Source organism: Euprymna scolopes, chromosome 10 (genome assembly GCF_053919585.1).
Source record: "Euprymna scolopes isolate OS-2025 chromosome 10, ASM5391958v1, whole genome shotgun sequence".
Taxonomy (NCBI): Eukaryota; Metazoa; Mollusca; class Cephalopoda; order Sepiida; family Sepiolidae; genus Euprymna; species Euprymna scolopes.
In genome coordinates, this window is record NC_136491.1 from 25,831,053 (window position 1) to 25,859,039 (window position 27,987).

Consider the following 27,987-nt stretch of genomic DNA (forward strand, 5'->3'; position numbering starts at 1 on the left):
TTGGAATTCCCTACTAGGCCCCTGCTTCCCTGACTGTACTCACATGCAGAAATTCAAGTGTAATGTGAACAGACATCTCGCTAGCCAACTCCCTAAATAGTATTCATGCAAATTTGGTCCCAAATAGTAGCCTCTCATGATTAAGTGGATCCGTGTCTTTTTTAGGGTGGAATAAGAGTTAAAAAAGAAAAAAAAGTGTCATTAGTTTACCTGGTGGAGACTTCTTAGCGGGTGCTCTCTTCCCATCTTTTGTGACTGCTTCAGCCACTTTTTCAGCAAGTGCAGCTTCAGCTTGGGCTATTTTCTGTTGCTCGATTTTCGCTGCTTGCAAACTATCCAAAAGTTCTTCGTAATTATTTTCCTCCTCCTGAATCCAGTCTTGGATATTAGCAGCAACATGCATCATATAATTTCTGACCGTAAAATAAAAATACAAAAAGCAAATTTATACATTAATAAAAAAAACATTTAAAACATAAACTTTCAAACAAAATGGAATAGTTATTTTCTTGAATATAGGATAAGCATGTAAGCGAAAAGACACATCATTAATGTTGACAGACACATCATCACATCATTAATGTTGACAGACACATCATCACATCATTAATGTTGACAGACACATCATCACATCATTAATGTTGACAGACACATCATCACATCATTAATGTTGGTATTAATTTTATCCTGAAAAAAAAATGGTTCAATTCTCATACAAGAGAATGTGGTATCTATTCTTTCGATAAGTATTGAAATATCATGTGTTGAAAGACACACACACACACACACACACACACACACACACACACACACACACACACATGCATGCATGACAGTAGGTAGCCAAAACGCACTGAGCGATGGGGTGAAGCTGTCAAAACTGATGTTGCCGGGGGTGAATAGGTCAAGTAATTGACTCCCAGAGATGTCAGGTCAAAACACCTGCTAGGAAACAGGTCATATATATATATAAGAAGGGAAGCACAAGCCAATAGTCAGTCAGCAGTCAGAAAGTGACATTAAACAAGCCCACTGTTGAATCCGTCCTCCATCTACAGCTCGGGAGTGCACATAGGAGGCAAGAAATAAAATAATATTTCTATATTTTTCTAACAAATGAATTTGTGTTGCGAGTTATTTTCTGGCTGGCGAGAAACTAGCAGCGTTCACCACGGCTACATCACAGAAACAGAAATATGACAAAGGTTTTGTGAGAATGGATACAATAACTGTATATAATTTTAGGGCAATTTTACGAGGGGAGCAATATGAGGTATAGAGCGTCTCTTCCTAGAAGATCGGGGAAATAGTCCTTCCTTACATCAGAATGATTGCTCATTGCTGCTTTTTAACAAGTAAATAATAAGAGGAGGCACTATAGAGAATTTCATTATTATTAAAAATCAAAAATAGACATAACTATTAAAGCAATAAAAATAGCACGTATCCATAAACAACTGTTTTATATATATATATATATATATATATATATATATATATATATATATGCATGTATATATATATGTATATATATATGTATATATATGTATATATATATATGCATATATATATATATGTGTATATATATATGTATATATATATATGTATATATATATATATATGTATATATATGTATATGTATATATATATATATATGTATATATATGTATATGTATATATATATATATATGTATATATATATATATGTATATATATATATATATATATATATATATATATAGAGAGAGAGAGAGAGAGAGAAATAGAATAAATGACAAAAAGTTATATTCCAAAATTCCAAAATTCATGATGTTGACCATCTTATAATTTATTCCTTTAATTCAGTTGACTTATACAATTCTTGACAGTATCTGTTTTGCAGGGCAAAATGAATCACTTAATAATTATATCAATCGGTGAATCTATTTTGCCCTTAACTCATCAAAAGAAATAGCAACAATCAATCCGTCAAAAGGAAATGAAGTGTGATTTGACGTGATTAAAATCCGAAAATTGCAAGAGAAGCGGCAAATACCTTTTTATTTTTCCATTACGCCATATTGAATTTTTATCAAACCAAGGAATAAATTATAAGATGGTCAACATCATGAATTTTGGAATATAACTTTTTGTCATTTATTCTATATATTGCTCTGTAATTACATTGAGCTTCTTATATAAGGATTGATATATATTATAAGAAAATATATTTCTACGGATATATATATATATATATATATATATATATATATATATATATATATATATATATAGTCTTCATTGCACTGTAGAGAACCAATTGCTGATTTTATAAAATTATTTTTTGTGTATAATGGTTTGAATTAAAGTTAAAAATAAAAAAGTCAATTATAATGCTTCAATAGTGCTCTAAACAGAAACATTTATTTCGAACACACCCCTGTCATATCAAAGAACCTACTGTTGATTTTATATATCGCCTTTTTCAGCTTGTGTAATAATAAAACTTCTCAAATATGATGTTAGGCTGTGTAAGGTGTTAACTTTGGTCAAAATCGCCTGTTCCTTCTTTCATCAGATTATTTCAATTATCGATACTTATCGAAGACATTGCGATATAAAACCTAAGAACACTGTCAGGCACATCAAGTACCTTCATGCGAAATTTCATAAAAATCGGCCCAGTCGTTTTCGAGTCCATAAGAAATGAACTCACACAAACATATAGACACACACAAAGTTCGTTTTATAGAATAGTAGATAAACTGCCACGACCCTGTTTCCTCTGGAGTGTACTATCTGCTCGGATTAGATCTGCTATCTACTCGCTGGAATGTGACAGTTGCTTCTGTTGCCTACAGATTATTTAATGGTTTTTGCCCCACCACAATGCTTAAATACCGCCCTGTGTTGTGGCTGAACAGACCAAACCTGCGACAATATACATTCACATTAGACCCTCTGCATAATCACACTGGTATTTGCTCAGAGATGTACAGGCGATCTCCTTTGGCATAGTGTTCTGCAGTCCTGAACCTGCTGCCTCAGGATTGTGTGAATGAACATGTATCACTATCACATTTTCAGAGTTCTGTATTGACTAACTATTGTGATGTTCCTAATTTTTATGCATTCCCTAATTAACTTAGTAGCCTCTGTCTATGGCTAACGGTTTTATGAGCATGGCTTAATCAATGAATATATATATATATATATATATATATATATATATATATATATATATATATATATATATATATAGTGGAGATAGTAATTAATAAAAACTGAAGAAAGTGCTCAATACTGTTGTAGAGCAAATATGCGTTTTATTTTTTATTACCGTCTCTTCCTGTTAAGTTACATTATTGTTTCGGCTACACGGCCGTTTTTTTGGCCGTCTGTAGCGTCCTCAGACTTTTACAGCAAATGTTCGCTATTTTGGGATAAAAGAGTGCTAGAGTGAATGAGATCGGGGGGGGGGTTGCGAGGAGGGCGGAAGAGGAAGAGAAGAAGGGAACAAGGAGGGAAGGGGGGCGTTTGGTATGTCGATAATGTTTTAGTTTTGGGGTTTAAGGAACTTGTGGGGGAGGGTCTGGGAAGTTCATTTCTGGTGTGGCTGAGGGCATAGGGATACCAATACTCGTGAGCACATGCATCGACATATATACACAGCTGCACACTCTCCCACACCATGTGGACAGCAGGCAGCAGGCATCTATACTCTCACATCCACACACGCATACACAGGCGCGTGCACACACATACTGGTACCCCGTGTACACACGGACGCCCACGTGGATGTACACACGTGTGCATACACACACATACACACCCAGTTATACAGACAGTTATTGGTATAGACATATTCGTCTGAATAGATTTAAATCTAAGTTCATTTGTGGTTACATAGGCGCAATACTTTCATTCGATGTAGATCTGCTTATACATAGATATGAGCATAAGCTCATTGCCAGGCTTCTGTACATAATGTTTTCATTTTCATTAGCAACTATACACCTCTCTAAAACATCCCTTAGACAACACCATCTTAAATCCCCATAACTACATATCCAATGCAACCACCCACCACAACTACCATGACATACACTCAACCAAACCCCCTCAACCAACTCCCCCTACACCTCACACCACCTTACCCCCTTCTCCTAAGAATCCCCCTAAATCCAACAAAATAACACATACCCCCAATCACCACCAACTCTAACACCTACCCACTCTATATACACCCACTATCAAACCACCCAAAACATATAATTAAACACATCCCCACATCTATCGAAAAAAGACTTAGCACCAACTCCTCCAAACTCGAAATTTTCAACAAACATAAACCCTTCTACGAAAATGCACTTAAAGAAAGTGGTCACCCAAACACTACCTTCAATTACATTAAACCAAATCCACTCAATACCGCAAACAAGAGAAATAAAACTAGGAAAATAATTTGGTTCAACCCCCCCCCCTTCAATACAATGGTCAAAACAAAACTTGGCGCTAAATTCGTCCAACTAATAAACAACCACTTCTCACCCAGCCACGTACTACACAAAATCTTCAACAAAAACACAAGTAAACTCAGCTACAGCTGTATGGACAACCTAGAACAAATAATCAAAAAACATAACAGAAAAATACTTAACAAAGATGAAAATACAAACAACACTAACAAGAACAAGTGCAACTGCAACAACAAATCGGAATGCCTACTTAATCAACAATGCCTACAAACAGAAGTAGTATATAAAGCCACAATCGCACCTAAAGAAAACCCAAACGACAAAAAATATTATATTGGCCTTGCCGGCACCTCATTTAAGGATAGATTCAGAGTACATAAATGCTCCTTCACAAACCCCAACCACCCTAACAAAACCTCACTAACTACCCACTACCTACATCTAACCCAAAATAACCTTACACTAACCATTAAATGGGAAATCCTTAGAAAATCTAGCACATGTAAATCCCTAAACTCCCCATGTCTCCTCTGCCTAAACGAAAAACTCCTTATCTCCAATTTTAAAGACAGAGACAAATTACTAAACAAAAAACAGAAAACCACCATAAACTGTAGGCATTACAGATCACACCTCCTTAGCAACTATACACCTCTCTAAAACATCCCTTAGACAACACCACCTTAAATCCCCATAACTACATATCCAATACAACCACCCACCAAAACTACCATGACATACACTCAACCAAACCCCCTCAACCAACTCCCCCCACCCCTCACACCACCTTACCCCTCCCCCTAAGAATCCCCCTAAATCCAACAAAATAACACATACCCCCAATCACCACCAACTCTAAACACCACATAACCTCATTCCACATAACCACCCAATAATCGGCATCAATTCCCCTCCCCCCAGCCAACCCCCCCGCCCAACCCCAACACACCCTACATGCAACCTCCACGACTTAACACTTAAATTGTTTACATATGACTATGTGGATTTACACCTGCACAGGTAAGTACACATGGAAATGTACAACCAACCGATGCCTCATGTGCATAGACGCACACCTTAGAGTATGACACCCCAATATAGCCTCCCGCCAAAACTGATCGATAATACCATATAAAAAAAAAATACCCCAACTTAGAACAATAACTACAGCACTCAATCCCCATATAAACCACCCCAAACTCCTCCCCAAAATCTATAAACATGGCTACCTAGGACCACTATCCCGGGTACGTGGGCGCTTATTAATGCGTATGTTAAGTATATGTGGATGACACCCGCGCCCATATTTACGGCATGCCACGCTATATACCTGTATGTATATGCGTGCGCACATATCTGTGCTTGAGGGAGTGTGGGTGCGTATCTTTGCAGATGTACATAACGAGAGCATATGTGCATGTGTATGTGTATGTGCGTATGCATGCTTATCTGTGTACATGCATGCGTGTGGGAGCGTGCATCTGTGGGTTATATTTGTATGCGGAGGAGTACGCCGGCACTCCCGTGTGCACCCACATCTAACCAAAAAAAACCCACTAATGAAAATGAAAACATTATGTACAGAACCCTGGAAATGAGCTTATGCTCATATCTATGTATAATCATGTCTACATCGAACGAAAGTATTGCGCCTATGTACCCACAAATGAACTTAGATTTAAATCTATCCAGACGAATATGTCTATACCAATAACTGTCTGTATAACTAGGTATGTATGTGTGTGTATGCACGCACGTGTACATCCACGTGGGCGTCCGTGTGTACACGGTGTATCAGTGTGTGTGTGCACGCGCCTGTGTATGCGTGTGTGGATGTGAGAGTATAGATGCCTGCTGCCTGCTGTCCACATGGTGTGGGAGAGCGTGCAGCTGTGTATATATGTCGATGTATGTGCTCACGAGTATTGGTATCTGCATGCGCGCACGCGCTTGAACGTATGCGTGGGGTGCTAGTATGCCTGAATCAATATGCGCATAGAAGCCCATATAATCGCCTCCCTGGGGGCTGGGGCGTCGATGTATATATGTATCTGTGTATGTGTGCAGCCATGCCTACACACACGCACCCAATCTTAGCATCTTAATGAAAATTTGATGCAAGCAGGAACAATGCAGGTGTCTATGCATGCAGGCGCACATGTGCACATATATTTGCATGCCAGGGCTGGCATGTATGTGTACCTGTGACCGTCTCTTTTAAGTATATATGTGTGTACGTGCGCATGTGTGTACCCATGACTGTGACCGCTAGCTGACCCTCTCCAAACAATTAACAAAAAAATAAAAACTAAAAGTAAATAACCCCCCCCCCCGAATCATAGACCCCCCCCCCCCGCCTCCAAACATAAGTGAACACCCAACAGCTCAAGACATACTTACCAAGAAATCACCTCACCAATGAGACGAGACGCTAAAAACTTTAACACTAAGACTCGAATTTTAAAGTAACCTCCCTCCTCCAACCTCCACATATTCCCCTTCCCCTCATGTATCCCTATGCCCTCAGCCACACCAGAAATGAACTTCCCAAATCCTTCCCCACAAGTTCCTTAAACCCCAAAACTAAAACATTATCGACATACCAAACGCCCCCTACCTTCCCTCCTTGTTCCCTTCCTCTCTTCCTCTTCTGCCCTCCTCGCACCCCCCCCCCGACCTCATTTACTCTAGCACTCTTTCATCCCAAAATAGCGAACATTTCTGTAAAAGTCTTAGGACGCTACAGACGGCAAAAAAAACGGCCCTGTAGCCGAAACAATAATGTAACTTAACAGAAAGATATGGTAATAAAAAATAAAACGTATATATATATATATATATATATATATATATATATATATATTTAATATAAAGCTGTGTGTGTGTGTGTGTGTGTGTGTGTGTGTGTGTGTGTGTGGTCACGAATAGGCTCCTATATGGTTGACTATTTTAAAAAACTGATTACATATAATGATAGATGTATTGAGACACAGAAATGGGTATGTTTGATCTGGTAGAACGGTGGTTCATTAAAATTGTGGGGTCTGCGTCGCGCCTGGTCCACAAAGTATGGAAATAAAAACTTTAAAAATTAAAAAAACTTTACAAGTGTTTTTGATATAGATGTACATAAGAATACTTTGATAAGTATGTTTTAACTTAAATAGGGATGGTATAATAAAATTGTGGGGTCTGCGTTCGCGCCTGGCCTCCATAGAATGAAAATAGGCACAAACTTTAATAAAGACTTTTCATATCTATCTCCGTAAGTATACTTTGATAATTATGTTTCTGTTGGAAGAAATATGGTATAATAAAATTATGGGGTGTTCGTTCGCACTTGACCTCCATAGAATGGAAATATTTCACCAAGTTTAACAAGGTTTTTTTATATAGATCCACAGAATATTGTGATAAGTGTTTCTGTGTGAACAGGTATGGTATAATAAATTATGGGGTTTATCTATTTTATTTTTACTTTCATCATATTTTGCTTTGGTTTTGATACCCCCAAATTCGAAGCTATCTCTTTACAACCCTTCCTTTTCATAACCTATCATACTTTCATAAATCAGAGTCCATTTTATGTAGGCTGTTTTTGAACCCAGTCAACGACGGGTACTTTTGCTAGTATATATATTTGTAGTCATCGACATGCAGTCCTGTTTTGTTGTATCACAAGACTAGCACCTCTCCCAAGCCAAGGATTGAACCTAGAACCGTCGTGTTGACAGTCGGCAGTTCGACCACGGAAGCGATGCCCACAAATAACCTGTCTGAATGTCTATTTAAACAAACATCTGTCCACCACTTTTACAGTGCTCAAACCACCTGTTTGTAAACAAACAAACAGCTAGCTTCGCATTTTTCAGCTAATTAAGTAGCGGGTTAGATTATTTACGACAGTGCTCTACCCAAAGAGGGAGCTTAGAATATATTGGTTTCATATATATATATATATATATATATATATATATATATATATATATATATATATATATATAAGTACATAGATTTAATAAAATATGTTGAGAAACAATTTAGTAAGTTAGTAAGAGTTAAAAACATTTATTATTCGGAAAGGAAACACAAATAGAGGTGAAAGTCCTTAATCCGAGGAGTTTCGAAGAAATATTTTCCTTCTCATCAGAGGGGAGGAGTTAGCAAAATGCATAAAGAAATTTTGCTTGTAAAGTATTTAAAGAAACTGATGCTTTTATCTTCCAAAATGCCTTGCTTTTCTTACACAAACGTATACTAACAAAGAAGCTGATGCATTAACTACACAATAAAGAAAACTTTACAGGAATATCTTTCTCGGTTCAGATTCTGTGGCATTTTGAATGTTGCTAAACTTTAACAACGTTTTTCTCCGTTTTTTGTTTGTGATGCTTACCGAGTTATGACATCTAACGTGTCATATGTTCTATAGAGGGGAAAGGTCTTGCATAGAAGCCCTGTCCATGGAAATTTCGCCTGGTTAAACACATGGAGAGAGAAAGGAAACTTTTTTGTAATAGAAAAACGAGTTCTTGGTGTAAATGTTTCACAAGGAAGTTTCCATGGCTGGAAATAACGATAAAGTAGAAAGGGACCAGAAATGTCTTTTCTGTGAGAAAGATGTTGTAGGGACGATTCCAATATTTTTCTCGATTCTGATACAATTACAGATTCCAATTCTTTTATAATGGAAATCTCTCCAGAAAAGGCATGAAACCAACTGATGTAATGAGTTAAAGACATACTTCTTCAGGATCAAAAACGTAGCCAATGATCGATGTTTGATAGACAGATTATGACCCAGAAAATAGCAATTTTTTCCCCTGTATGAGAAACATTGTTCATGGAATGTGAAGACTAACTCTCACTTCCCCTATTTTATCCTTAGCTCACATTCCATAAGTGATGTTTCTGACAAAGAGAGGAGAATTACTGTTTTCAGGGTTGGAATTTATTTATCTAACACTTATTGGTTAGCATTATTTTTGTAGATCTTTACATCAAGTGGCTTCATGCTCTGTCTGGAGCGATTTCCATTATAAAAAAAAAAAAAAAAAGTGAGGCGAGAGTCACGAAAATCACACAAGGCTCACATCTGGAGCCACATCTGATGTGAAAGAAGTATTTCATCTTAGGACGTGTATAAGTAGAGGATTGCATGTGGATGGAAGTTCTTTCTAGTGCAATAGAATGATCCAACCATTCTTGCAGCCACAGTTTACTTAAATGAACCGACTTTTATTAGCAACTAGCAGGGAGACCCAACGTTGACCGGGATCAAATGAGAATCAATGAATGTTCCACACTTCCAATTGTCATCAAAATCGATAGAATTGCCCATTTTTAAATGAAATCAGTTGATTGCCCATTCTTGTTGGGAACCGACCACAATGCACCAAGAGGAAGCTTTGCACTCCACAATACGTTGTAAATCAACATTTCACTGTAGTGAATCTACATTTAATTGTATAAAACTATATTTATATAATGGTTTGAATTAAAGTTTAAAATGCAAAAGCTTAGTACCATGTTTCAATTGTGCTCTAAACAGAAACATTCATTTCGGACGCGCCTCTGACTTATCAAAGCATCTGCTGTTGATTTTACACATCGGGCCATTTTGCTTGTATCGTGATAAAATTTCTAAAATGTACTTGTGATTCGATTATCAATTATCAATACTTATCGGAAGAGTTTCCAATACATAGCCTATCTAAGAATGTTCTCAGACACATGAAGTACATTTATGTGAAATTTTTAAAAAATCGGCCCAACTGTTTCAGAGTCCATAGGGAATACACACACACACACAAAGTGACTTTTATATTTAAGTAGAGATAGAGATTTGTCTGAAAGTACTTTGTTCACAACGAATATGAGTTGGAACAGACACATTGAGGGCATTGCCAAGGCTGCTGCGAAGAAGGTGGTCTCTCTCTCTACCATGCTAGAAAGCTACTTACGCCTGAGAGTATCCTGTACCTCTACATGACCATCATTTGCCCGTGTATGGAGTATTGTTATTACATTTGGGCTGGTGCATCTGTTACTAGTCTCTCCCTCTTAGACAAATTTTAAAAGAGAGTCACCAACCAAATAGGTCCCGCACTATTAGCTAGGCTTCAACCACTGTCCCATCGACGAAATATTACATCCCTCTGCCTGTTTTACAAGTATTTTAATGGTAGGTGCTCCAACGAACTACAAGCTCAACGTAAATACCCCTGACAAACTCGACTAGCAGCAAAATCCCACCTCTACACAGTTGAAATCCCTAGACGTAAGAAAGCCTTCTACTCTCATAGTTTCTTCCCTAGGACTACTAGACTTTGGAATTCCCTTCCGGGTTCCTGTTTTCCTTATTGTACTGACATGCAGAAGTTCAAGTGTAATGTAAACAAACGTCTAGCCGCGCAACTCGCTACATGGTACTGTTACATCCTCCCTTGGGGTCCTATTTCTAAATATTCCAAGAAATCAGAAATAATCTGGTTATCGAGAGGGTCATGCGCTAGACAACATTTCGACCTCCCTCGCCGTCAAAATTTTAATAACATAAGTTATCACAATTTTAATTTAGAAATGCTGCCTATAAACTTCAGAGGGGTTACATCAATTGTCGGTGCATTTAAACAGAGTTCGCATGACAATGTCTAACTCGAGAAAGGTAAAGACGAGACCTTTGGTTTAAAAAAAAAAATGTCAACATAATCCTTTTGTTTTTTGTTTTTTTGTTGTTGTTTTTTTCGAAAACTCATAATATATACGAGTTGACGACAATTTAAATTCCAAAGTCAAGCAATAGAAAAAAAAAATGAAGCAGTTTAAAGATGGTTCATGTAATGTAGATGTATGGGCACACTAAAGTAGATGCATTCAAGGAATTTCGTAATTTCGCTTCTTTTTACCTAGGTTACCACTTGCTTGTTGATAACAGAGTTCCATTGGACAGGTGTGGACTGGACGGGATCTTAACAGCAACTGACTGACTGAGTGACTGACCGACGCCCAAAATAATGGTTGCTTTTATCTTTGACGCTAGAGTTGGTTAGGGTTTGCCTTTTAATCCAACCTGATTGGTCACTGGTATGGCGGTTACGATAATGTAATTCTTGTTTGGTAGGTCACCATTTCGGCGGGTCCCCCTTTTGGGGAGTCGTCGAAATTAATAAGACGGGAGTAGAAACCGACCTGGGAATAATAATAAAGAACCGAAGGAACTTCCAAACGAAACGGTTTTATATTCATTTCAGCGTACAAGTGGTATCGGGTTATAGAAAGTTCGTGATTTTCATTTATGTCCCCTGACTCTGGAACCATTCGCGTCTCCGTCTTTTTTCTTCCAACACTTTTTGTATCTCTCTTTTAGTCTTTCCCACCAGAACTGTTCTCCATCCTGATTGGTTATAATCTCTGGTCACATTTTTGAGGAAAGGAAGAAGGAAGGGAGGAAGGGGGAAAGGGAAGAGTAGAGAGAAAGAGACATGTAATGGAGAAATAGTAGTCTTGGCTTCACTACACTGGTCTTCCTTCATTAGAATGCTCTGCTGTTACCTATTGTAGGTGATCACGATCTTGGATCGTCACAATACCTCAACAAATTATGTCCCAGATAATAGCCCCCTACATCAAAGTGGCACTGTTCCTTATTTAGGGTGAAAATGCAATGAAAAAAAAATTGTTTAATCATCAACATTATTTCGTGTTATCTGAAATCTGAAGAAGTTGTATTTACATAATGCTCGTCTGAACGACTCACCTGAATCCAACATTTGAATGCAACTGAATTTTCCAGCTTTCTTTATTCCAGCGTTCATCATTGTAAGGATTGTAATGTACAATGTAGATACAATTGTCTTGATGGTGATAATATTTCTCGCAATATGGCAGATTGTAAGAGGCTTCACTTAAAACCTAAAAAAATAAATCAATTCTAAATGAAAATGTCTTTGTTATTTGCATCGAACAATTCAGTTACAAATTTATATTTTTATAGACGTTCATGGCCTTTTGGTCAAGATCAAAGTGTAGTATCTGTTCTTCAGATGCTGCACTTCCATTTCTTGTTCTCTTTCGGTGGAGGAGAAATCCTTCACGACTGAGACAATTTTTATTTTTGTACCTTTTCTCCACGTTAAAAAACGACCCTGGTGTCTAACTCTGTCCCGTGGGGAGGCATTGTAAATAGGTACAAATTTATATTTTACATTTGTATAAATCAGTGAAAATAAAATAAAAACGTGCCGGTTTATTTTGAATATATTTTTTTTAAATCTTGTTTGCAGAGGTGGAGAAGAAAATAATTCGAGAGAGTTGGTGTATTTACTAAACAAATTTTTACAATGTTTCTTTTATTTTTTATAAGAATTTAACAATGTTTCTTTGATTTTGTATAATAAATTAACAATATTTTTTTCATTTTCTGTAAGAGTTAAGAGTTTATTTTATTTTCTATAAGAATTTAACAATATTATTTTAATATAACCCCTACTATTAGACTCATCTGCCCCTCAAAATCAGATATAGCATTAGTTAGTAAAAACATATTAGATAGAATTATCCCCAAAATTCAATCTTCAATAAAATACCCACTATGGCAATCCTCCACCCAGGTAATCGAGTGGTTTTCTAACATTCAAAATAAAAATAATTGTAAATTTCTCTATTTTGACATTGAATCATATTACCAATCAATATCGCCGATTCTACTAAATAAATCTCTATTAATGGCACCAAAACTAACTAATATAACACAGGACGAAATTAAAGTAATACTCGTAGCTATAAAATCTTTAATAACCTTTGATAACAAGTATTGGACCAGAAAAAATACCCCTGACCATTTCAACGTTTTAATGGGCTCGACGGACTCAGCTCAGGTCACCGATCTAGTCGCCCTTTTCCTTTTAAATGAAATTTATTCTATACTCCATGAACTGTTCAAACTTGAAGGAGGACTATACAGAGATAATGCACTTTTCGTAACAAATTCCACAAATAAAAATTATGAAAAAGCAATTAAATCCCTACATAAATTATTTAAAAATTATGGACTTACTATTAAAATCGACCCTAATAAAAAAAATGGTTAATTTCTTAGACATAACCTTAAATCTTGAAAACTCTACCTTTGAACCCTATCATAAACCTAACTAGTCTGTACTATATGTCCATAACGAATCAAACCACCCTAGATCAATATTGAAATCAATAGTTCCCAATGTCTCTTTAAGAATTTCTAGACTATCTTCTGACAAATCTATATTCAACAAAAATGAAAAATATTACAATGAAGCCCTTAAAAACTCAGGATACAAATAACAAATCAAATTCCTAAATAAAAAATGATAGAAACAAAAACTACATTGAAAATAAACCTACTAAGAGCATAATAACCTATAATATTGCCATGCCATGTCATCCCGTATACGAGTTACAAAAAGATGACCAAAAAGCAAGACAAAGCAAAGTGAAACCGCAAGTATTAGATACAAACACAAATAATCAGCAAACCAAAATCCGTAAGAGTAAAAACAGACATAGGGAGACCCTATGGTTCAACCCTCTATATTCCAAAAAATCTTGAGACAAACATAGCCAGAGAATTTTTTTAAATATTAGAAAAAAAACTTTAAAGCCCCTCATAGATACAGTAAGATCTTTAATAAGAACACAATCAAAGTGTCTTACTCAACTATGCCAAACCTTCATAAAAAATAATTAGTTCTAACAATAAAAAATTAATAATATACAAAATACAAATACAGAAAATATAGCAGGCTGTAACTGTAGAAGGAAAAATAGATGCCCCCTACAAGTTTCATGCAAAATAAAAAATGTAGTTTATAGCTGCACAGTATCGAAAACCCCAAATTTAAATGAGGTTAACAGCAACCATAACTTGACCACCCGATTAAATAACTACACCAACTTTAACCAATCTACCAATCAAATACAGACCAACCCTTCATATACCAATGCCATGCCTAATCTACCTGAAAATAAATACATTAAACAAGACGCAATCTACTTTGGTTCCACATCTGGACTTATTAAGCATAGAATTTCAACCCATAAGCATTCCTTTAAAAACAAAACCTCTCTATCGAAACATATTTGGCGACTCAAAGATAAGCATATTTCCTTCAATTTGAAATGGCAAATAATAGGATCATATAAAGGATATACACCAGGAGATAGATTCTGTGCACTTTATACACAGGAGACCCTAAAGATTTTAAAATATGACTATATCAAAAATAAAACCACCCTCCTAAATTCAAGAGAGGAGCTTATATCCTCATGCAGTCATAAACGTTGGTTTAAATTTAACAAATATAAACCACCATAAGTCATTAAAAATGTTACTTATTAATATTCAAACTTGAAATTAAAGTTTAACTTGATACCCTTATTAATAAAATTTTGATCAATATTATTATTAATATTTGTTTATCTGATATATTTACCTCTATTATATACTGTTTAAATATATATTTAAGCTTAATCTATACTATATTTATTAATTTCAATAAATGAATAAATAAAGTATTAAAAATACTAAATTCAATAAGTTCAAAATATAATGTTTTATAATCTAAATAGAATAAACATTTAGATATTATCTCCCTTTGATTATTTAATTAGAAAAATAAGATTATCTCCCCCTTTTTTTTTTAAATATTTGCTTAATTTTAAAGTAGGCGTTTGCTAACATATTCTAACCGCTAAAAAATGTTTAATTGGCGTTTTTTTTTAATTCAACATTTCGTACATTTATAAGCTACAATCAACATCCAAGTGAATGCTTTGACAATAATTACGGTTTTCAAAAGGCGAACAATTAAAAGGTATATATATATATATATATATATATATATATATATATATATATATATATATATATATATATATATATATATATATATATATATGCATGTATATGTGTGTATATATATATATATATATATATATGTGTGTAATTCTTAAGTTATATTTATTAAAAACATATTATTATAACCTTATATTTAAACCAAATTAAGATTTAAAATTTTATTCTATTTTTTATTCTCAACCCATATTATTTTTCTTATCAAGTAAATATTTCCTTTTTTATTTTAATTTTTTCCAGATACATCAGCCTTACTTAAAAATTGCTAGGTTTATTTATGGTGTCTTTTACATATAAAAAAACCCACCCAATATTTTTGCTAATGAGGAGACTTTGTTTAAAAACAAACTATGTCAAAATTATTGTCCGGGGCTTAATGTCTATCACAATAAAAACATCGTTTCCAAAACGATCGTTCAAATTATTTACTTTGTTGTTGTTCCTTCTTATGAAACAGATTTTTAATTTTTAATTCTAATTTGAATTTAAATTATCAATCACATTACTAAATATTAAAGTAGCTCTAGGATATTTGCCTATGGAGCTTATTATATATCTGAATTACAACGAGCACTGTTCTTTTCTTGTGTTTTAATTAAATTAGTAATTTTACTATCACATTAAAATACACTCTGCTATTTAGACTACTGTTCTAACCCCATTTAAATATATATATATATATATATATATATATATATATATATATATATATATATATATATATATATATATATATATTTCTAAAGTTCAAAATGGCGTAATGAGAGAAAACTATAGGGTATTTGCAACTTCTCTTCCAATTTTCGGGTTTTTAATTGTGTCCAAACGCATTTTATTTCCTTTTGGTGGATTGATTGTTGCTATTTCTTTTGATGAGTTAAGGGCAAAATAGATTCACTGATTGATATAATAATTAAGTGATTGATTTTTTTCCAGAATTGTAAGTGTCAACTGAATTAAATGAATAAATTGTAAGATGGTCAACATCATGGAATTTGTAATAAAGACTTTTTTTCATTTATTCATTATATGCTCTGTAATTACATTGAGCTTCTTCAATAAGGATTGGTATATATAAAAAGAAAATATAAGTGAATAAAGAACATTTCCGCATATATATATATATATATATACGGAAATGTTCATACGACGGTTCTAGGTTCAATCCTTGGCTTGGGAGAGATGCTAGTCTAGCGGCACTTATGAGTTGTGATACAACGAAACAGGACTGTATGCTGTATGTCGATGACTACAAATATATTTTAAGCTCCCCCTCTTTGGGTAGAGCACTGTCGTAAATAATCTCACCCACTACTTAATTGGCTGAAAATGCGAAGCTCGTTGTTTGTTTGTTTACGAACAGGCGATTTGAGCACTATAAAAGTGGTGGCGGGTGTCTATTTAAGTAGACATTCTGACGAGTTATTTGCGGGCGTCGATTCCATGGTCGAGTGGGAGAACTGCCGACTGTCAACATGACGGTTGTAGGTTCAATCCTTGGCTTGGGAGAGATGCTAGTCTAGCGGCACTGATGATTTGTGATACAACAAAACAGGACTGTATGTCGATGACTACAAATATATATATATATATATATATATATATATATATATATAGCGCTTATGAAAAAAGAACTAAACCCTTCACTTAATCGTCAAATTAAACGTTAAAAATACATGGCTAAATATAGTTTATTTAGTCCTATCCAGGCCGCTGTAATTAATTTTAAACTATTATTAATTTTTGTTTTTCAAATTTCGCTATGCAAATCTATAGAGTGATATAAAAGTTGGAATTATTTGAAATTCGGGTACTTATATTATAATATGCTTGTACATTCATGCAGCATATTATCCTAAATCTTATTTAGACAAAAAAAATAATTGGTTCAAAAACCTTTTAAAAATGTTGAAAGGTTTTATTGATCGAGACAAAAATGGTGGTCAATGGTGTATTTTTGAAAATTTTAAAATTCTATTAAAAATAGTAGAAAAAGTTTAATGTTATTCTGCTTTTCATATGATAAAATTCAGGCTTTTATCTTTCTGGAAAAAAATTTGCTCAAGAATAATGGATTTTAATTCGTTTTAAAAACAGCAATTACTTGTTTATTTTTTCATTTTTTGGCCGTGCCTAGATAAATTTAAATAATCACGGACGCGTGTAATAATAAAACTGTATGAATCTTTTGTAACGGTGTAAACTGGGAAAGGAGGAGAACATAATAATGGCTGAGTCAGTATCCTGCTACCATCTATAAATATTACTTGTTTGGGAGAGTGATTCTTGCCGGAACTATTATAACAATTTATGATATTCAATAAAATCGACAGATAATATCTGGAAAACATGCAGCAGGTCTTGGCAGGTGATGTGTGAATTTATATGTGGCGTCTGTGCTTATAATGCTATAATGCTTTTTGTATAAGAGAAAACGTGACTTCTTTTTATTAAGTATAATATATACATATATATATATATATATATATATATATATATATATATATATATATATGTATATATGTATATATATAAGACAAAATTACAACTGTTTGCTAGAAAACGAAATGAACAGATAAAACAAACTGTTTGTAAGAAACCAAAAAAAAAACAAATAAAATTTAATTATAATAACATAGACGATTTATATAAAAAAAAACAATTGTTTGTGAGAAAATGAAATTAACAAATAACACAGACGATTTATATTAAAAAAAAACAATTGTTTGTGAGAAAATGAAATTAACAAATAACACAGACGATTTATATAAATAAAAACATCAAACAAACATTTGTTAGAAAACAAAAAGACCAAATAAAACAAAATCTTTTTATGAAAAAAGAAAAAAAGCCAATAAAACCAACACTTTTAATTAAATTAAAAAATAATTCGGTTAAGTTAAAAATTTCAGTACACAAAGTTAAGACGCCGGAAGTGAACTTGGTTTAGCTAAATATGAAACTGAACGGAAGTCACTAAACATGTAACGAAATACGAAACCATATAGATATAATTTATTACAGAAAATTATTTTACTTTTAAAATTTCTGGTGATATCATGAAACTGTTTGCAAGAAAAAGACAAATAAAATTAACTGTCAGTAAGAAAACGAAAAGGGAAAAAACTACTTGCACGAAATAGACAAATATAAAACAATCTGTTTATGCTAAAACACAAACAAAAATGAAAAAAGACAACAAAAACAAACTATTTGTAATAAAAAAAATGATTGTTTCCAATAAGAGGGGTGGGCAAATAAAACCAACTGTTTGTAAAAAAAAAAAAAAACGAAAACTGCAAATAAGCCAAATCTTTGTATGTAAAATGCAAATAAACCAAATCTTTGTATGTAAAATGCAAATAAACCAAATCTTTGTATGTAAAATGCAAATAAACCAAATCTTTGTATGTAAAATGCAAATAAACCAAATCTTTGTATGTAAAATGCAAATAAACCAAATCTTTGTATGTAAAATGCAAATAAACCAAATCTTTGTATGTAAAATGCAAATAAACCAAATCTTTGTATATAAAATGCAAATAAACCAACTGTTTGTAAGAAAACGGAAAAGAGTAAATAAAACCAAATCTTACCATAAAAGTAATGAATAAAACAATTTGTTTACGCTAAAACACAAATAAAAATGAAAAAAGACAAAAACCAAAATGTTTATGAAAAATTGAAAGACAACTAAAACAAACTATTTGTAATAGACTGAAAAAGACGAAAAAAAAGGTAATTGTTTCTAAAAAAAAAAAAAAGAGGCAATAAAACTTACTGTAAAGGCAAATAAAACCAACTGTTTGTAAAAAAAAAACGAAAAGAGCTAATCAAACCAAATCTTTGTATGAAAAAGATAAATGAATTAACTGTTTGTAAGAAAAGGAAAAAAACAACAAAAACCAAATGTGTATTAAAAAATTATAAACAACTAAAACAAACTATTTGTAAACTGAAAAAGACAAATAAAACTTACTGTTTCTAAAAAAAAAAAGGCAAATAAAACCAACTGTTAATGAGACAACGAAAATGGCAAATAAAACTAAATCTTTGTATGAAAAAGACAAATAAGGCAACTGTTTGTAAGAAAAAGAAACAAAAAATGAAATATTAATACTGTTTTGTTTACCTGCTGCAAAATTTTTGGCTTGAAATGCTCGATATAATCCCAGTTTGTTAAATTTCTTTGTCTAGACTTTAGAATCGATTCCATCACCTCCGAAATGGGTGGTTTTGCAAAGTTTCCGCCATGTTCAATCGTTTGCTTCCAATAAGCTTCATCTGAAAATTTCGGTTTGTGACGTCAAATTAAAACAAACACACACAAAAAAAAATTAATTCTCTATATATTTTTTTTTCTTTTCAGACTGTTATCCTCATCCTCTAAATGTTTGTTTCACGACGTTTCGGCCAATTATTTCTTTGGCTTTCTTCAGGTGGTTAATTGCGATGGGAGAAGAATGATGAGTCTTTTAATTGTAAACTTAGCATTTACTGTCTTCCATAGTTGTTATCGTCTCACGATGTTTTTGGTCGACTTTGGGTAGGATTGAAACCGCTATCTTCAGACAATGTTTACCTGGAACTCTAGAAATTCAACGTCTCTATCCACGGCACTACGATTAACTACCTGATGAAGGCGAGAGGAATAGTTGGCTGAAACGCCGTAAAACAACAACGATGATGATGATGATGATGATGATGATGATGATGATGATGATGATGATAAGGGTCCGCAAATAAATAAATAAATAAATATACAAATTACTCATCTCAAAGGATTCCAACAATAAAAATAAATTCTCTATTAATTATGTAACATTATTATATTATGTAGCGATAAACTTGCCCTACCAAAAAGCCAAGCGGCAAGGCCTGGGAGGGTGAACCTTCTAGGTAATACCACGGCTACCGAGAGAGGAGGTCGATGAACATGACAGCATGACATCATTACCAGATCAACATGTAGGTAAAGGTGCCTAAAGTTTCCGGTGTTCAACCACATAGCCGTAAAAAATATTTTTCGTTGCCTTAGATTGTGGTTGTGATAATTTTACGAAGGTAGTCCAAACGTGCATGTTTTTTCTTCTCCTAAAGAGAAAAAAACTATTCCTCATTTGAATAATTATATAATTGCAATTATTATAATTGCACATTAGGATAATTTTAATCTAACAAAATATAACAGTAAGTGAACTTGTTTTTGAACTTTTATTTCTATCGAAGGAAGTCGAATATTTCATTTCATTTATTTTTTTTAAACTGCAAAACAAACAATTTTTATATGAGAATATTTTTCAGTCCGTTCTTTTAATAATAAATAAAACTTTTCATTGAGTATTTCCAAATATCTTAAAGTTAGGAGCATTTTTCACGACAGTTTTTGTTTTGTTTTGTTTTGTTTTATTTTTGTTGTTGTTTTTTTTTTGTTTGTTTGTTTTTTTAACTAAAATGATCAATGAATTCAATATTTTAGCAGTGGGTGTAATTTATTTCTCTATTCTCTCCCGAGACATACGAACACAAATTCATCTTAAAAATTCATTACTTAATCAGTTTTAATTAAAGTTTGATTGAACTAAAAATAAAGAGTACATTAAATTTTAGTTAACATATTTTCTTGTGTTTTATCTTATAAATTGTTTGGTATTTGTACCGTGTACGTACCGTGTTGAAATAATAACTTTATTTAGAAAACTATTCTTACCAGTGGGGGGGGGCTTTCTAACTATTCTGCACTTTCACCTAACAATTTAATGAAAAAAATGGATACCATAAAAATTTAATTTAACTTGAAAATCCTATCTAAAATATAGCATGATGCGTACACTGCACATGCACACCATTATTATTATTATTATTATTTTTTTTTTTTTTTTTTTAATTCAATTTTCACCCCAAACAAGGCACAGTGCCACTTTGAAGCAGGGGGCTACTATTAGAGAATTAATTAGCGGGGTCATTATGAAGGGAGAAGAGTAGAAAGATGTTTGTTAACATTACACTTGAACTTCTGCATATCATTGCAGTTGGGAAAGCAGAATCCCGGAAGGGAGTTCCAAAGACCCGCAGTTCTGGGGAAGAAACTATTGGAGTAAAAGGCTTTCTTGCACCTAGGGATCTCCACTGTAAAGGGATGAGACTTAGTAGCTTGTCGGGTTTGTCGGGGGTAGTTACGTCGGGGAGGTACAAGTGTTTGCAGTTCATCAGAGCATTCACCATTAAAATATTTGTAGAACAGGCAGAGGGATGCAACATCTCGTCGATGGGACAGAGGTTGAAGCCTAGATGACAGTTCAGGACCTATTAGGTTGGCGACTCTTTTTTGAACCCTGTCCAGGAGCGAGAGACAAGCAGCAGATGCACCAGCCCAGATGTGACAACAATACTCCGTACATAGGCGAATGGTTGCCTTATAGAGGTACAGGATACTTTCAGGCGTAAGTAGTTTTCTAGCACGGTAGAGGGAGCCAACCTTCCTTGCAGCAGCCTTGGCAATGCTCTCAATGTATCTATTCCAGTTCATATTCCCTGTAAACGTTAGGCCGAGGAGTTTAAAAGAAGTACTTTCAGGCAATGTGCTCTTGGCCATTGCTATTGGTGGTAGAGAAGGTTTCTTGTAGTTATTGAAGGAAACAAGCTTAGTCTTAGCAGCATTGAATGAGACCAACCATTTTTGTCCCCATTCCACTACGGATTGGAGGTCATCCTCTAGTGTTTCTGCCATTTTCTTGGATATGTGTTCATTTGTTTTCCCCTCATATCTGTTATAGAGAGTGGTGTCATCGGCAAATATACCCATCTCCGAAACAATATTATCAGGGAGGTCGTTTATGAATATTATTATTATTATTATTATTATTATTATTATTATTGTTATGTTTGACGTTCATCTTCGTTGCCAACTATTATGTTTGCAGGTTGAACCAAATAACGTATAAGGCAATACAAATGAAGACTCAACAAACAAAGGTAGATCAATAAGAAGTGTATTAGAAAACGTATATTTACAGTATATTTACATAATGGTTGTCAGGTAAGAGAGTCTTGGCTGAAGAACATATCTGCTCTCGGCTCGGCCTTCGGTGGCTTCTGGCTAACACACCCTCAGACTAACCGAGTCTTGTTATTTATATGTAATATTATCCACATATGTAAATGAGTGGGTGCCACTACAACACTTTCAATTTAAATAGATAAATTTTCAACGTGATAACATCAATAGCATCTTGGTCTATTGTATGACATGCTTGCTTATTGTTTTATTTGTTGCGAGTTCGCGCTCGGCACGCGTCATTTTTTTCTTCTTTTATTAACATTATAAGTAAATGAGTGGGTGCCACCACAACAATTATTATTATTATTATTATTATTATTATTATTATTATAACAACACCAATAATAAAAAAAGGTACTTCATGGGGAACGTGGACCCTGTGTAAACGGGTTTTAATTTAATGGTTGCTCCCTATAAAAGCGCATACGCAAAAAGTTTTCATTGGTTTATTTAATCATGAAAATTTTTTTGAAGGTACTTTTTGAGGCAAAGAAAGGGCAAAAGCATTATTTGAATATGTATGAAAAAATAAATGCAACAGAAATAAAAACATTAGCGTGGAAAATATAATAAAAATAAATTAAAATAAAATGAAAAAATAAAAAAACAAGTACGAAATAAACGTATAAATCAAATTTAATTAAAGAAATAAAAAAATTCAAAAAATAAAATACATGCTCGATTACAAAGAAAGTGTATGAGATATATACGAAGAAAGTGAAAGAAAACTTCAGGGAGCAGACATTAAATTAAAACCCGTTTACGCAGGGTCCACATTCCCTGTGAAGTGCCAAAAAAAAATGTAGATGACATCGACTGGCGCCACACCAACTAGTTGTGAAGGGTCATGGAGGATGGAAAGTCCGAGGTGGGATAGTAACTAACCAGATCCTCACTGGAAGTGTGCAGTTCAAATCTGGTATCTTGGGGAGGCATTTTGTCACCCAAACCCCGGGAAATACCAATGGCCGATGCCAATGAGTAATCAATGACAAACGGCTGTTGCCATAACGTGCAATCATCTGCACGAGTGGTCAAGAGGTGGAGAACATTGGAAATCTGGGGAGACTTGTCACTCGGTCTTGAGCGAATACCACAGGTTACTGCCAGTGAGCAATCGCTAATGATGGCCTGTGAAACAACTCCTAGTGAGTGAGATGATGATGATGATGATGATGATGATGATGATGATGATCCCTCCCAAATTCACGACCACTCTGATTTAATATTGTAGATGTTTACTATATTTTCTTAGTTTTTAACCAATGTTCACATTATGGTATGATTGTCTTTTATTAGTTATGTGAACTTCATTTCCGTATGCATGTATTCTGCACTGATATAAAAATGAAGGCTATAACGGAGTATAGGATTCCTAACCATGTAACTGATGAAAATACGCTGCACATTTGGATAAATAACATGGGAAAAAATGGACGTAGAAGAACAGAAAACCAAAACTTTAAATATAATTGCTGTATTAAAAGTAATAGTTATCTAAATATTTCAACGTGTAATCTTGTGGGAAAAATCCAGCTCCACAATAAGGGGCACTCTGGATAGGAATAAAAATTTAAATTGTCTCAGTCATGAAGGATTTCTCCTCCACCAACCGAGGATAGAAAAAGTGAATTGTATCATCAGAACAGATACTACTACACTGTGATATTGTCCCGAAGGCCAAGAATTGTTTGTGTTTTATGTTTCTTTAATTGTTTGTTCCCTAAATTCATAATTCAGTTTTAGCAGTATTAGATTGTATATTGCGTTAAAATGAGGTAATTCTACATAGATAATATTTATATTTTATATTAAATAAAGTTCAGTCTCATTATTAATCGAATTGGGTTCCTTTCTTTTCTTTTTTAACATGTTTTAATGCTCTTTTAAAAAATGCCGTCATATAGTATCGCCAGTAACAGTTTGACAAATCTTACCTACATTGCCTGCAGGCATTTTTCAGTTAACAAGCCTTTTATATCTCGGTGGCTGTGGTAATGCCCAGGCGGTCTGCCTCGGTCTGACAAGAACTGGCCCAGTTTCTGGCCCCACATCTGTCGGGCTGGTTGTCAGGAATGGAGGAATCAAGCAACTGAAGCAGCGAGGAGACCAACCCTGCAACATTTACTAGACTAAAAATTTTCTGAGCAACTACAACAGCTTTGTGATCCAAATATACTTTCTCCAGATTGAAATTTTCATCCGTCTCCTGGTACGTAATAGCAGAAAATAGCTATCAAGAAAACTTTTTCCATGCAATGAAAATAATAAAACATATACATTGATTACAAGACAACGCATCACCCAATTTTGCCGGGGGGGGGGGGGGGGGGGCTCGGGCCCACAAAGCCACCAGAAGCTAGGAGATTGTTGAGACGGCTGTTATTTACTTCCTTCAAACCGCAGAGAGATGTGAGACAAAGTCGGAAATTGTGGAAAGTCAAACCAGCGCCCCTTAAAAAGGAGCGCTGATGCCTTTTAAAAATTGCCTGTGTAGCCCCTTTCTCGACCTTGTGTCACATTTTTCCACCATGATAATGAGATAAATAATTGTATCCAATTTCAGCCTGAACTTCTTTTTTCATCGTCTACCTGAGTGTGTACAATACAGGGTGAAACGATAAAATTAACGCCCTAGAAAAGACGACATGATTCCATTTCCATTTGATGAAACCAGTTTTTTTTTGTTTTTTTGTTTTTTTTTTGTTGCAGAACATCTACTGCTTGGCCAGTTGTGTGCAAATCCCAAGAGCGATAGGAGTCTTCTATCATGTATGAAAGTGACACAACGTTCAACGAGTGAAATCGGAGATGTGCCGCTGTACAACTCATGCTCTCTACCGATTGAAGTTATGACAACAGGACCATTGCTAGCACCCTCAAAATGCAAATCCAGATGGTTCAACACTTGCAGGCACAACACAACAAAGTTTGCAGCCACGGTTATGGTGCATTTGGTGTGGTTTCAAGTGAGGGTCAGATCATGCCACATCACATTTTTTATATCGGCTTGAAAGTCAACACCAAAGTGTATCTGGATGGTGCAATCAGATGGCCGCTGGCAGACCCTGGGTGTGGTAGCAGGACTCGGCGCTGGCTCATAAGTCCAAAGAGACCCAGGCTTAGCTTCAGAAGGAGTGCTACGACTTTGTACTCTTCTCTTACTAGCCCCCGTCTTCCTCCGACCTGAACCTGCTGGACTACTTCGTTTGGTCATACATCGAAAACATCACCAACATGACCTCCTACAACACAAAATTCAGTTTGATCACTGCCATCTACCGAGTATTCATCAAGCATCTGCCGGCATTGGTGGAAAAGGCATGCTCCCAGTTACGGACGCATATCAAGACGGTTTCCAGTTACGGACCCGTAGCGAGACGGTGATTTGAGGCTAAAAGTGGCTAAATTCAATAGATGTCAGCTCTACTACATAATTAAGTTACTTGAATGGATTTTTTCAATAAAATTTAAAAAATAAAGCTGTAGTGTTGTTTTCTTTCGGGCGACAATTTGATCATTCTACCCTGTATCTACTTTATTACAAAACTCATGTTTAAAAATGACAAAATGAATTTCAAGTATTACCTGAGAGGATATACTTAATTGAATAGGTTTGATCCAAATTCTGAGATGATGTGTACTTTTGGTTATTTTTTACTTGCGGGGTAATGTTTTGGTTTTTCTGTCTAATGAAGTTAGTCTTGAGATTGGTCGGAGAATTATGAAGTGTGCGCATATCTTCATAAGATTCTTGTAAATTAGCTTCTGTAAAAGAAAAAATGAAAGGAAATGAAAGGATTTTGATTATTTGGATCAATGTCACCCCCGGGCATCTTTGTTGAACTCGGGAATCTCCATGTATTAGTTGGAGCAATCGGATTATGTTTCTGAATTTTTAAAGATGTGTATTGATAATTTGGATTATTTGGAGTATTCACATCACTGTTCTTGTCTTGGGTGTTATTTTACCAACGTTTTGGCCGATGTAACCTCCAAAAGCCTTCAGGTGTATCGTGTCAAACTCAGGAATCTTTCTGTCGAATCCAGGAACCTGCACGGAATTTTGAGTGTGTAGCAGAGCAATATTTTGGCTGCGGGATTTCAATCCCGCTAGCGAGAACCAACGAGAGTTTCTTACCTAGAAAAGAAGAGAGAGACATAATTCACTACAGACTCGTTCGTCACGAAGATTCGACCTGACAACCCACAAGTATGGAGTCGACATGCCACACTCGATTCGACGACTCGCAAAGAGACACAATGAACAACTACAATCTTATTACAAATGGAACCATTTACTTATTCTACTCCATATATTCCATCAACCATGACTTGATAGAAGTCTTAAGTAATTTTCAGTTGAATTCTTAGTCGTATCAATCGAGTTTGACAAAAAGATTCCCAAGTTCAACAAGATACACCTGAAAAAGGTCGGAGGTTACATTGGCCGAAACGTTGTTAGAATAACAATCAAAATCAGAACAGTTCTTCGAATAATCTAGATAATCCGAATTATTTGGACTACTGTTCTCATCTTAACTGCTTATCTCGAGTGGCCTCTTGACCTTGATAAGTGGTGATTCCTATGTAAAAAAAAAAAAAAAAAAAAAAGTGCTATTCTCATCCTCACAATCTTTGGCAAGGTCTTTCTTTCTTTTTCTTTTTTTTTTTTACTCATGTTCACTCTTTACAAAGCATATCGCCACTTGGACGTAAGGGACTACTATTTGGGGCCATGTCTAGGAAAGATTAACAAGATATTTGTTTATATTACATTTAAACTTCTGCATATCAGTACAGCCAGGGAAGCAGGCAACAGGAAGGGCATTCCAAAGTCTAGCTGTTCGAAAAAAGAAACTATTAGAATAGAAAGCTTTCTGGCATTTAGGAACAACAACAGTGAAGGGGTGAGATCTTATTGCTAAACAGGTTTGTCGGGGATATGTACGTCAAGGGGGGGCACAAGTGAAACGAGTTCATCAGAACACATTCCATTAAAATATTTGTAAAACAAGCACAGTGATGCAACATTGCGGCGATGAGGCAGGGGATAGAGCTTAGTTGATAAAGTGGGACCGATTAGATTGACAACTCTTTTTTGAACTTTATCGTCTTGTGGTGTAACAGATAAATACTAAGCAAACTTTAACTCGAATTGACACTCTTCTGGAGGTTGAAGGTTCAATCTTCACTGTGAGTGATATTAAGTATACAATTGCGAATTTCTTAAGACTTCTATCCCGTCATGGCTAATGGAATGAGAGCATGCTACTCTCATAAATTAAATAAATTCCAGACTGATTCCCAAGTTCAAGAAGGTCAGAGGTTACATCGGCTGCAAAAGTGTGAGAATAACAACCAAGATGAGAACAGTAGTCCGGATAATCCACATAATATGAATTATCAATCCTTATCTAAAAATTTCAATAGCATGAGTCCTTTGTTTTATCTTGAGTTGGAAAAGATGCACTTCATGAAAGTTGGGAAGTTACATCGGTACAAACGTTGTAAAACGAGAACTATAGTTCAAATAATTGCAATACCGATTTAAAAAAAAAAAAAAGTGTCTTTCTTTA

At 34.6% G+C, this 27,987-nt stretch overlaps 1 protein-coding gene across 4 annotated transcripts in view; it reads right to left on the reverse strand.

Annotated features, from left to right (window-relative positions):
• LOC145285868 (sperm-associated antigen 17-like) overlaps positions 1–27,987 on the reverse strand; it is a 234,465-nt gene that overhangs the window by 145,430 nt on the left and 61,048 nt on the right. For 3 of the 4 annotated variants that reach the window (XM_080134314.1, XM_080134315.1, XM_080134313.1), the window contains exons 12-15: positions 25,997–26,176; positions 19,481–19,632; positions 12,217–12,371; positions 211–413 (exon numbers count right to left, since the gene is read on the reverse strand). In XM_080134314.1, coding sequence (XP_079990440.1) covers positions 211–413; positions 12,217–12,371; positions 19,481–19,632; positions 25,997–26,176 — 690 coding nt within the window. The remainder of the gene's footprint in view (positions 1–210; positions 414–12,216; positions 12,372–19,480; positions 19,633–25,996; positions 26,177–27,987) is intronic. The other variant, XM_080134316.1, reaches the window with a different exon arrangement.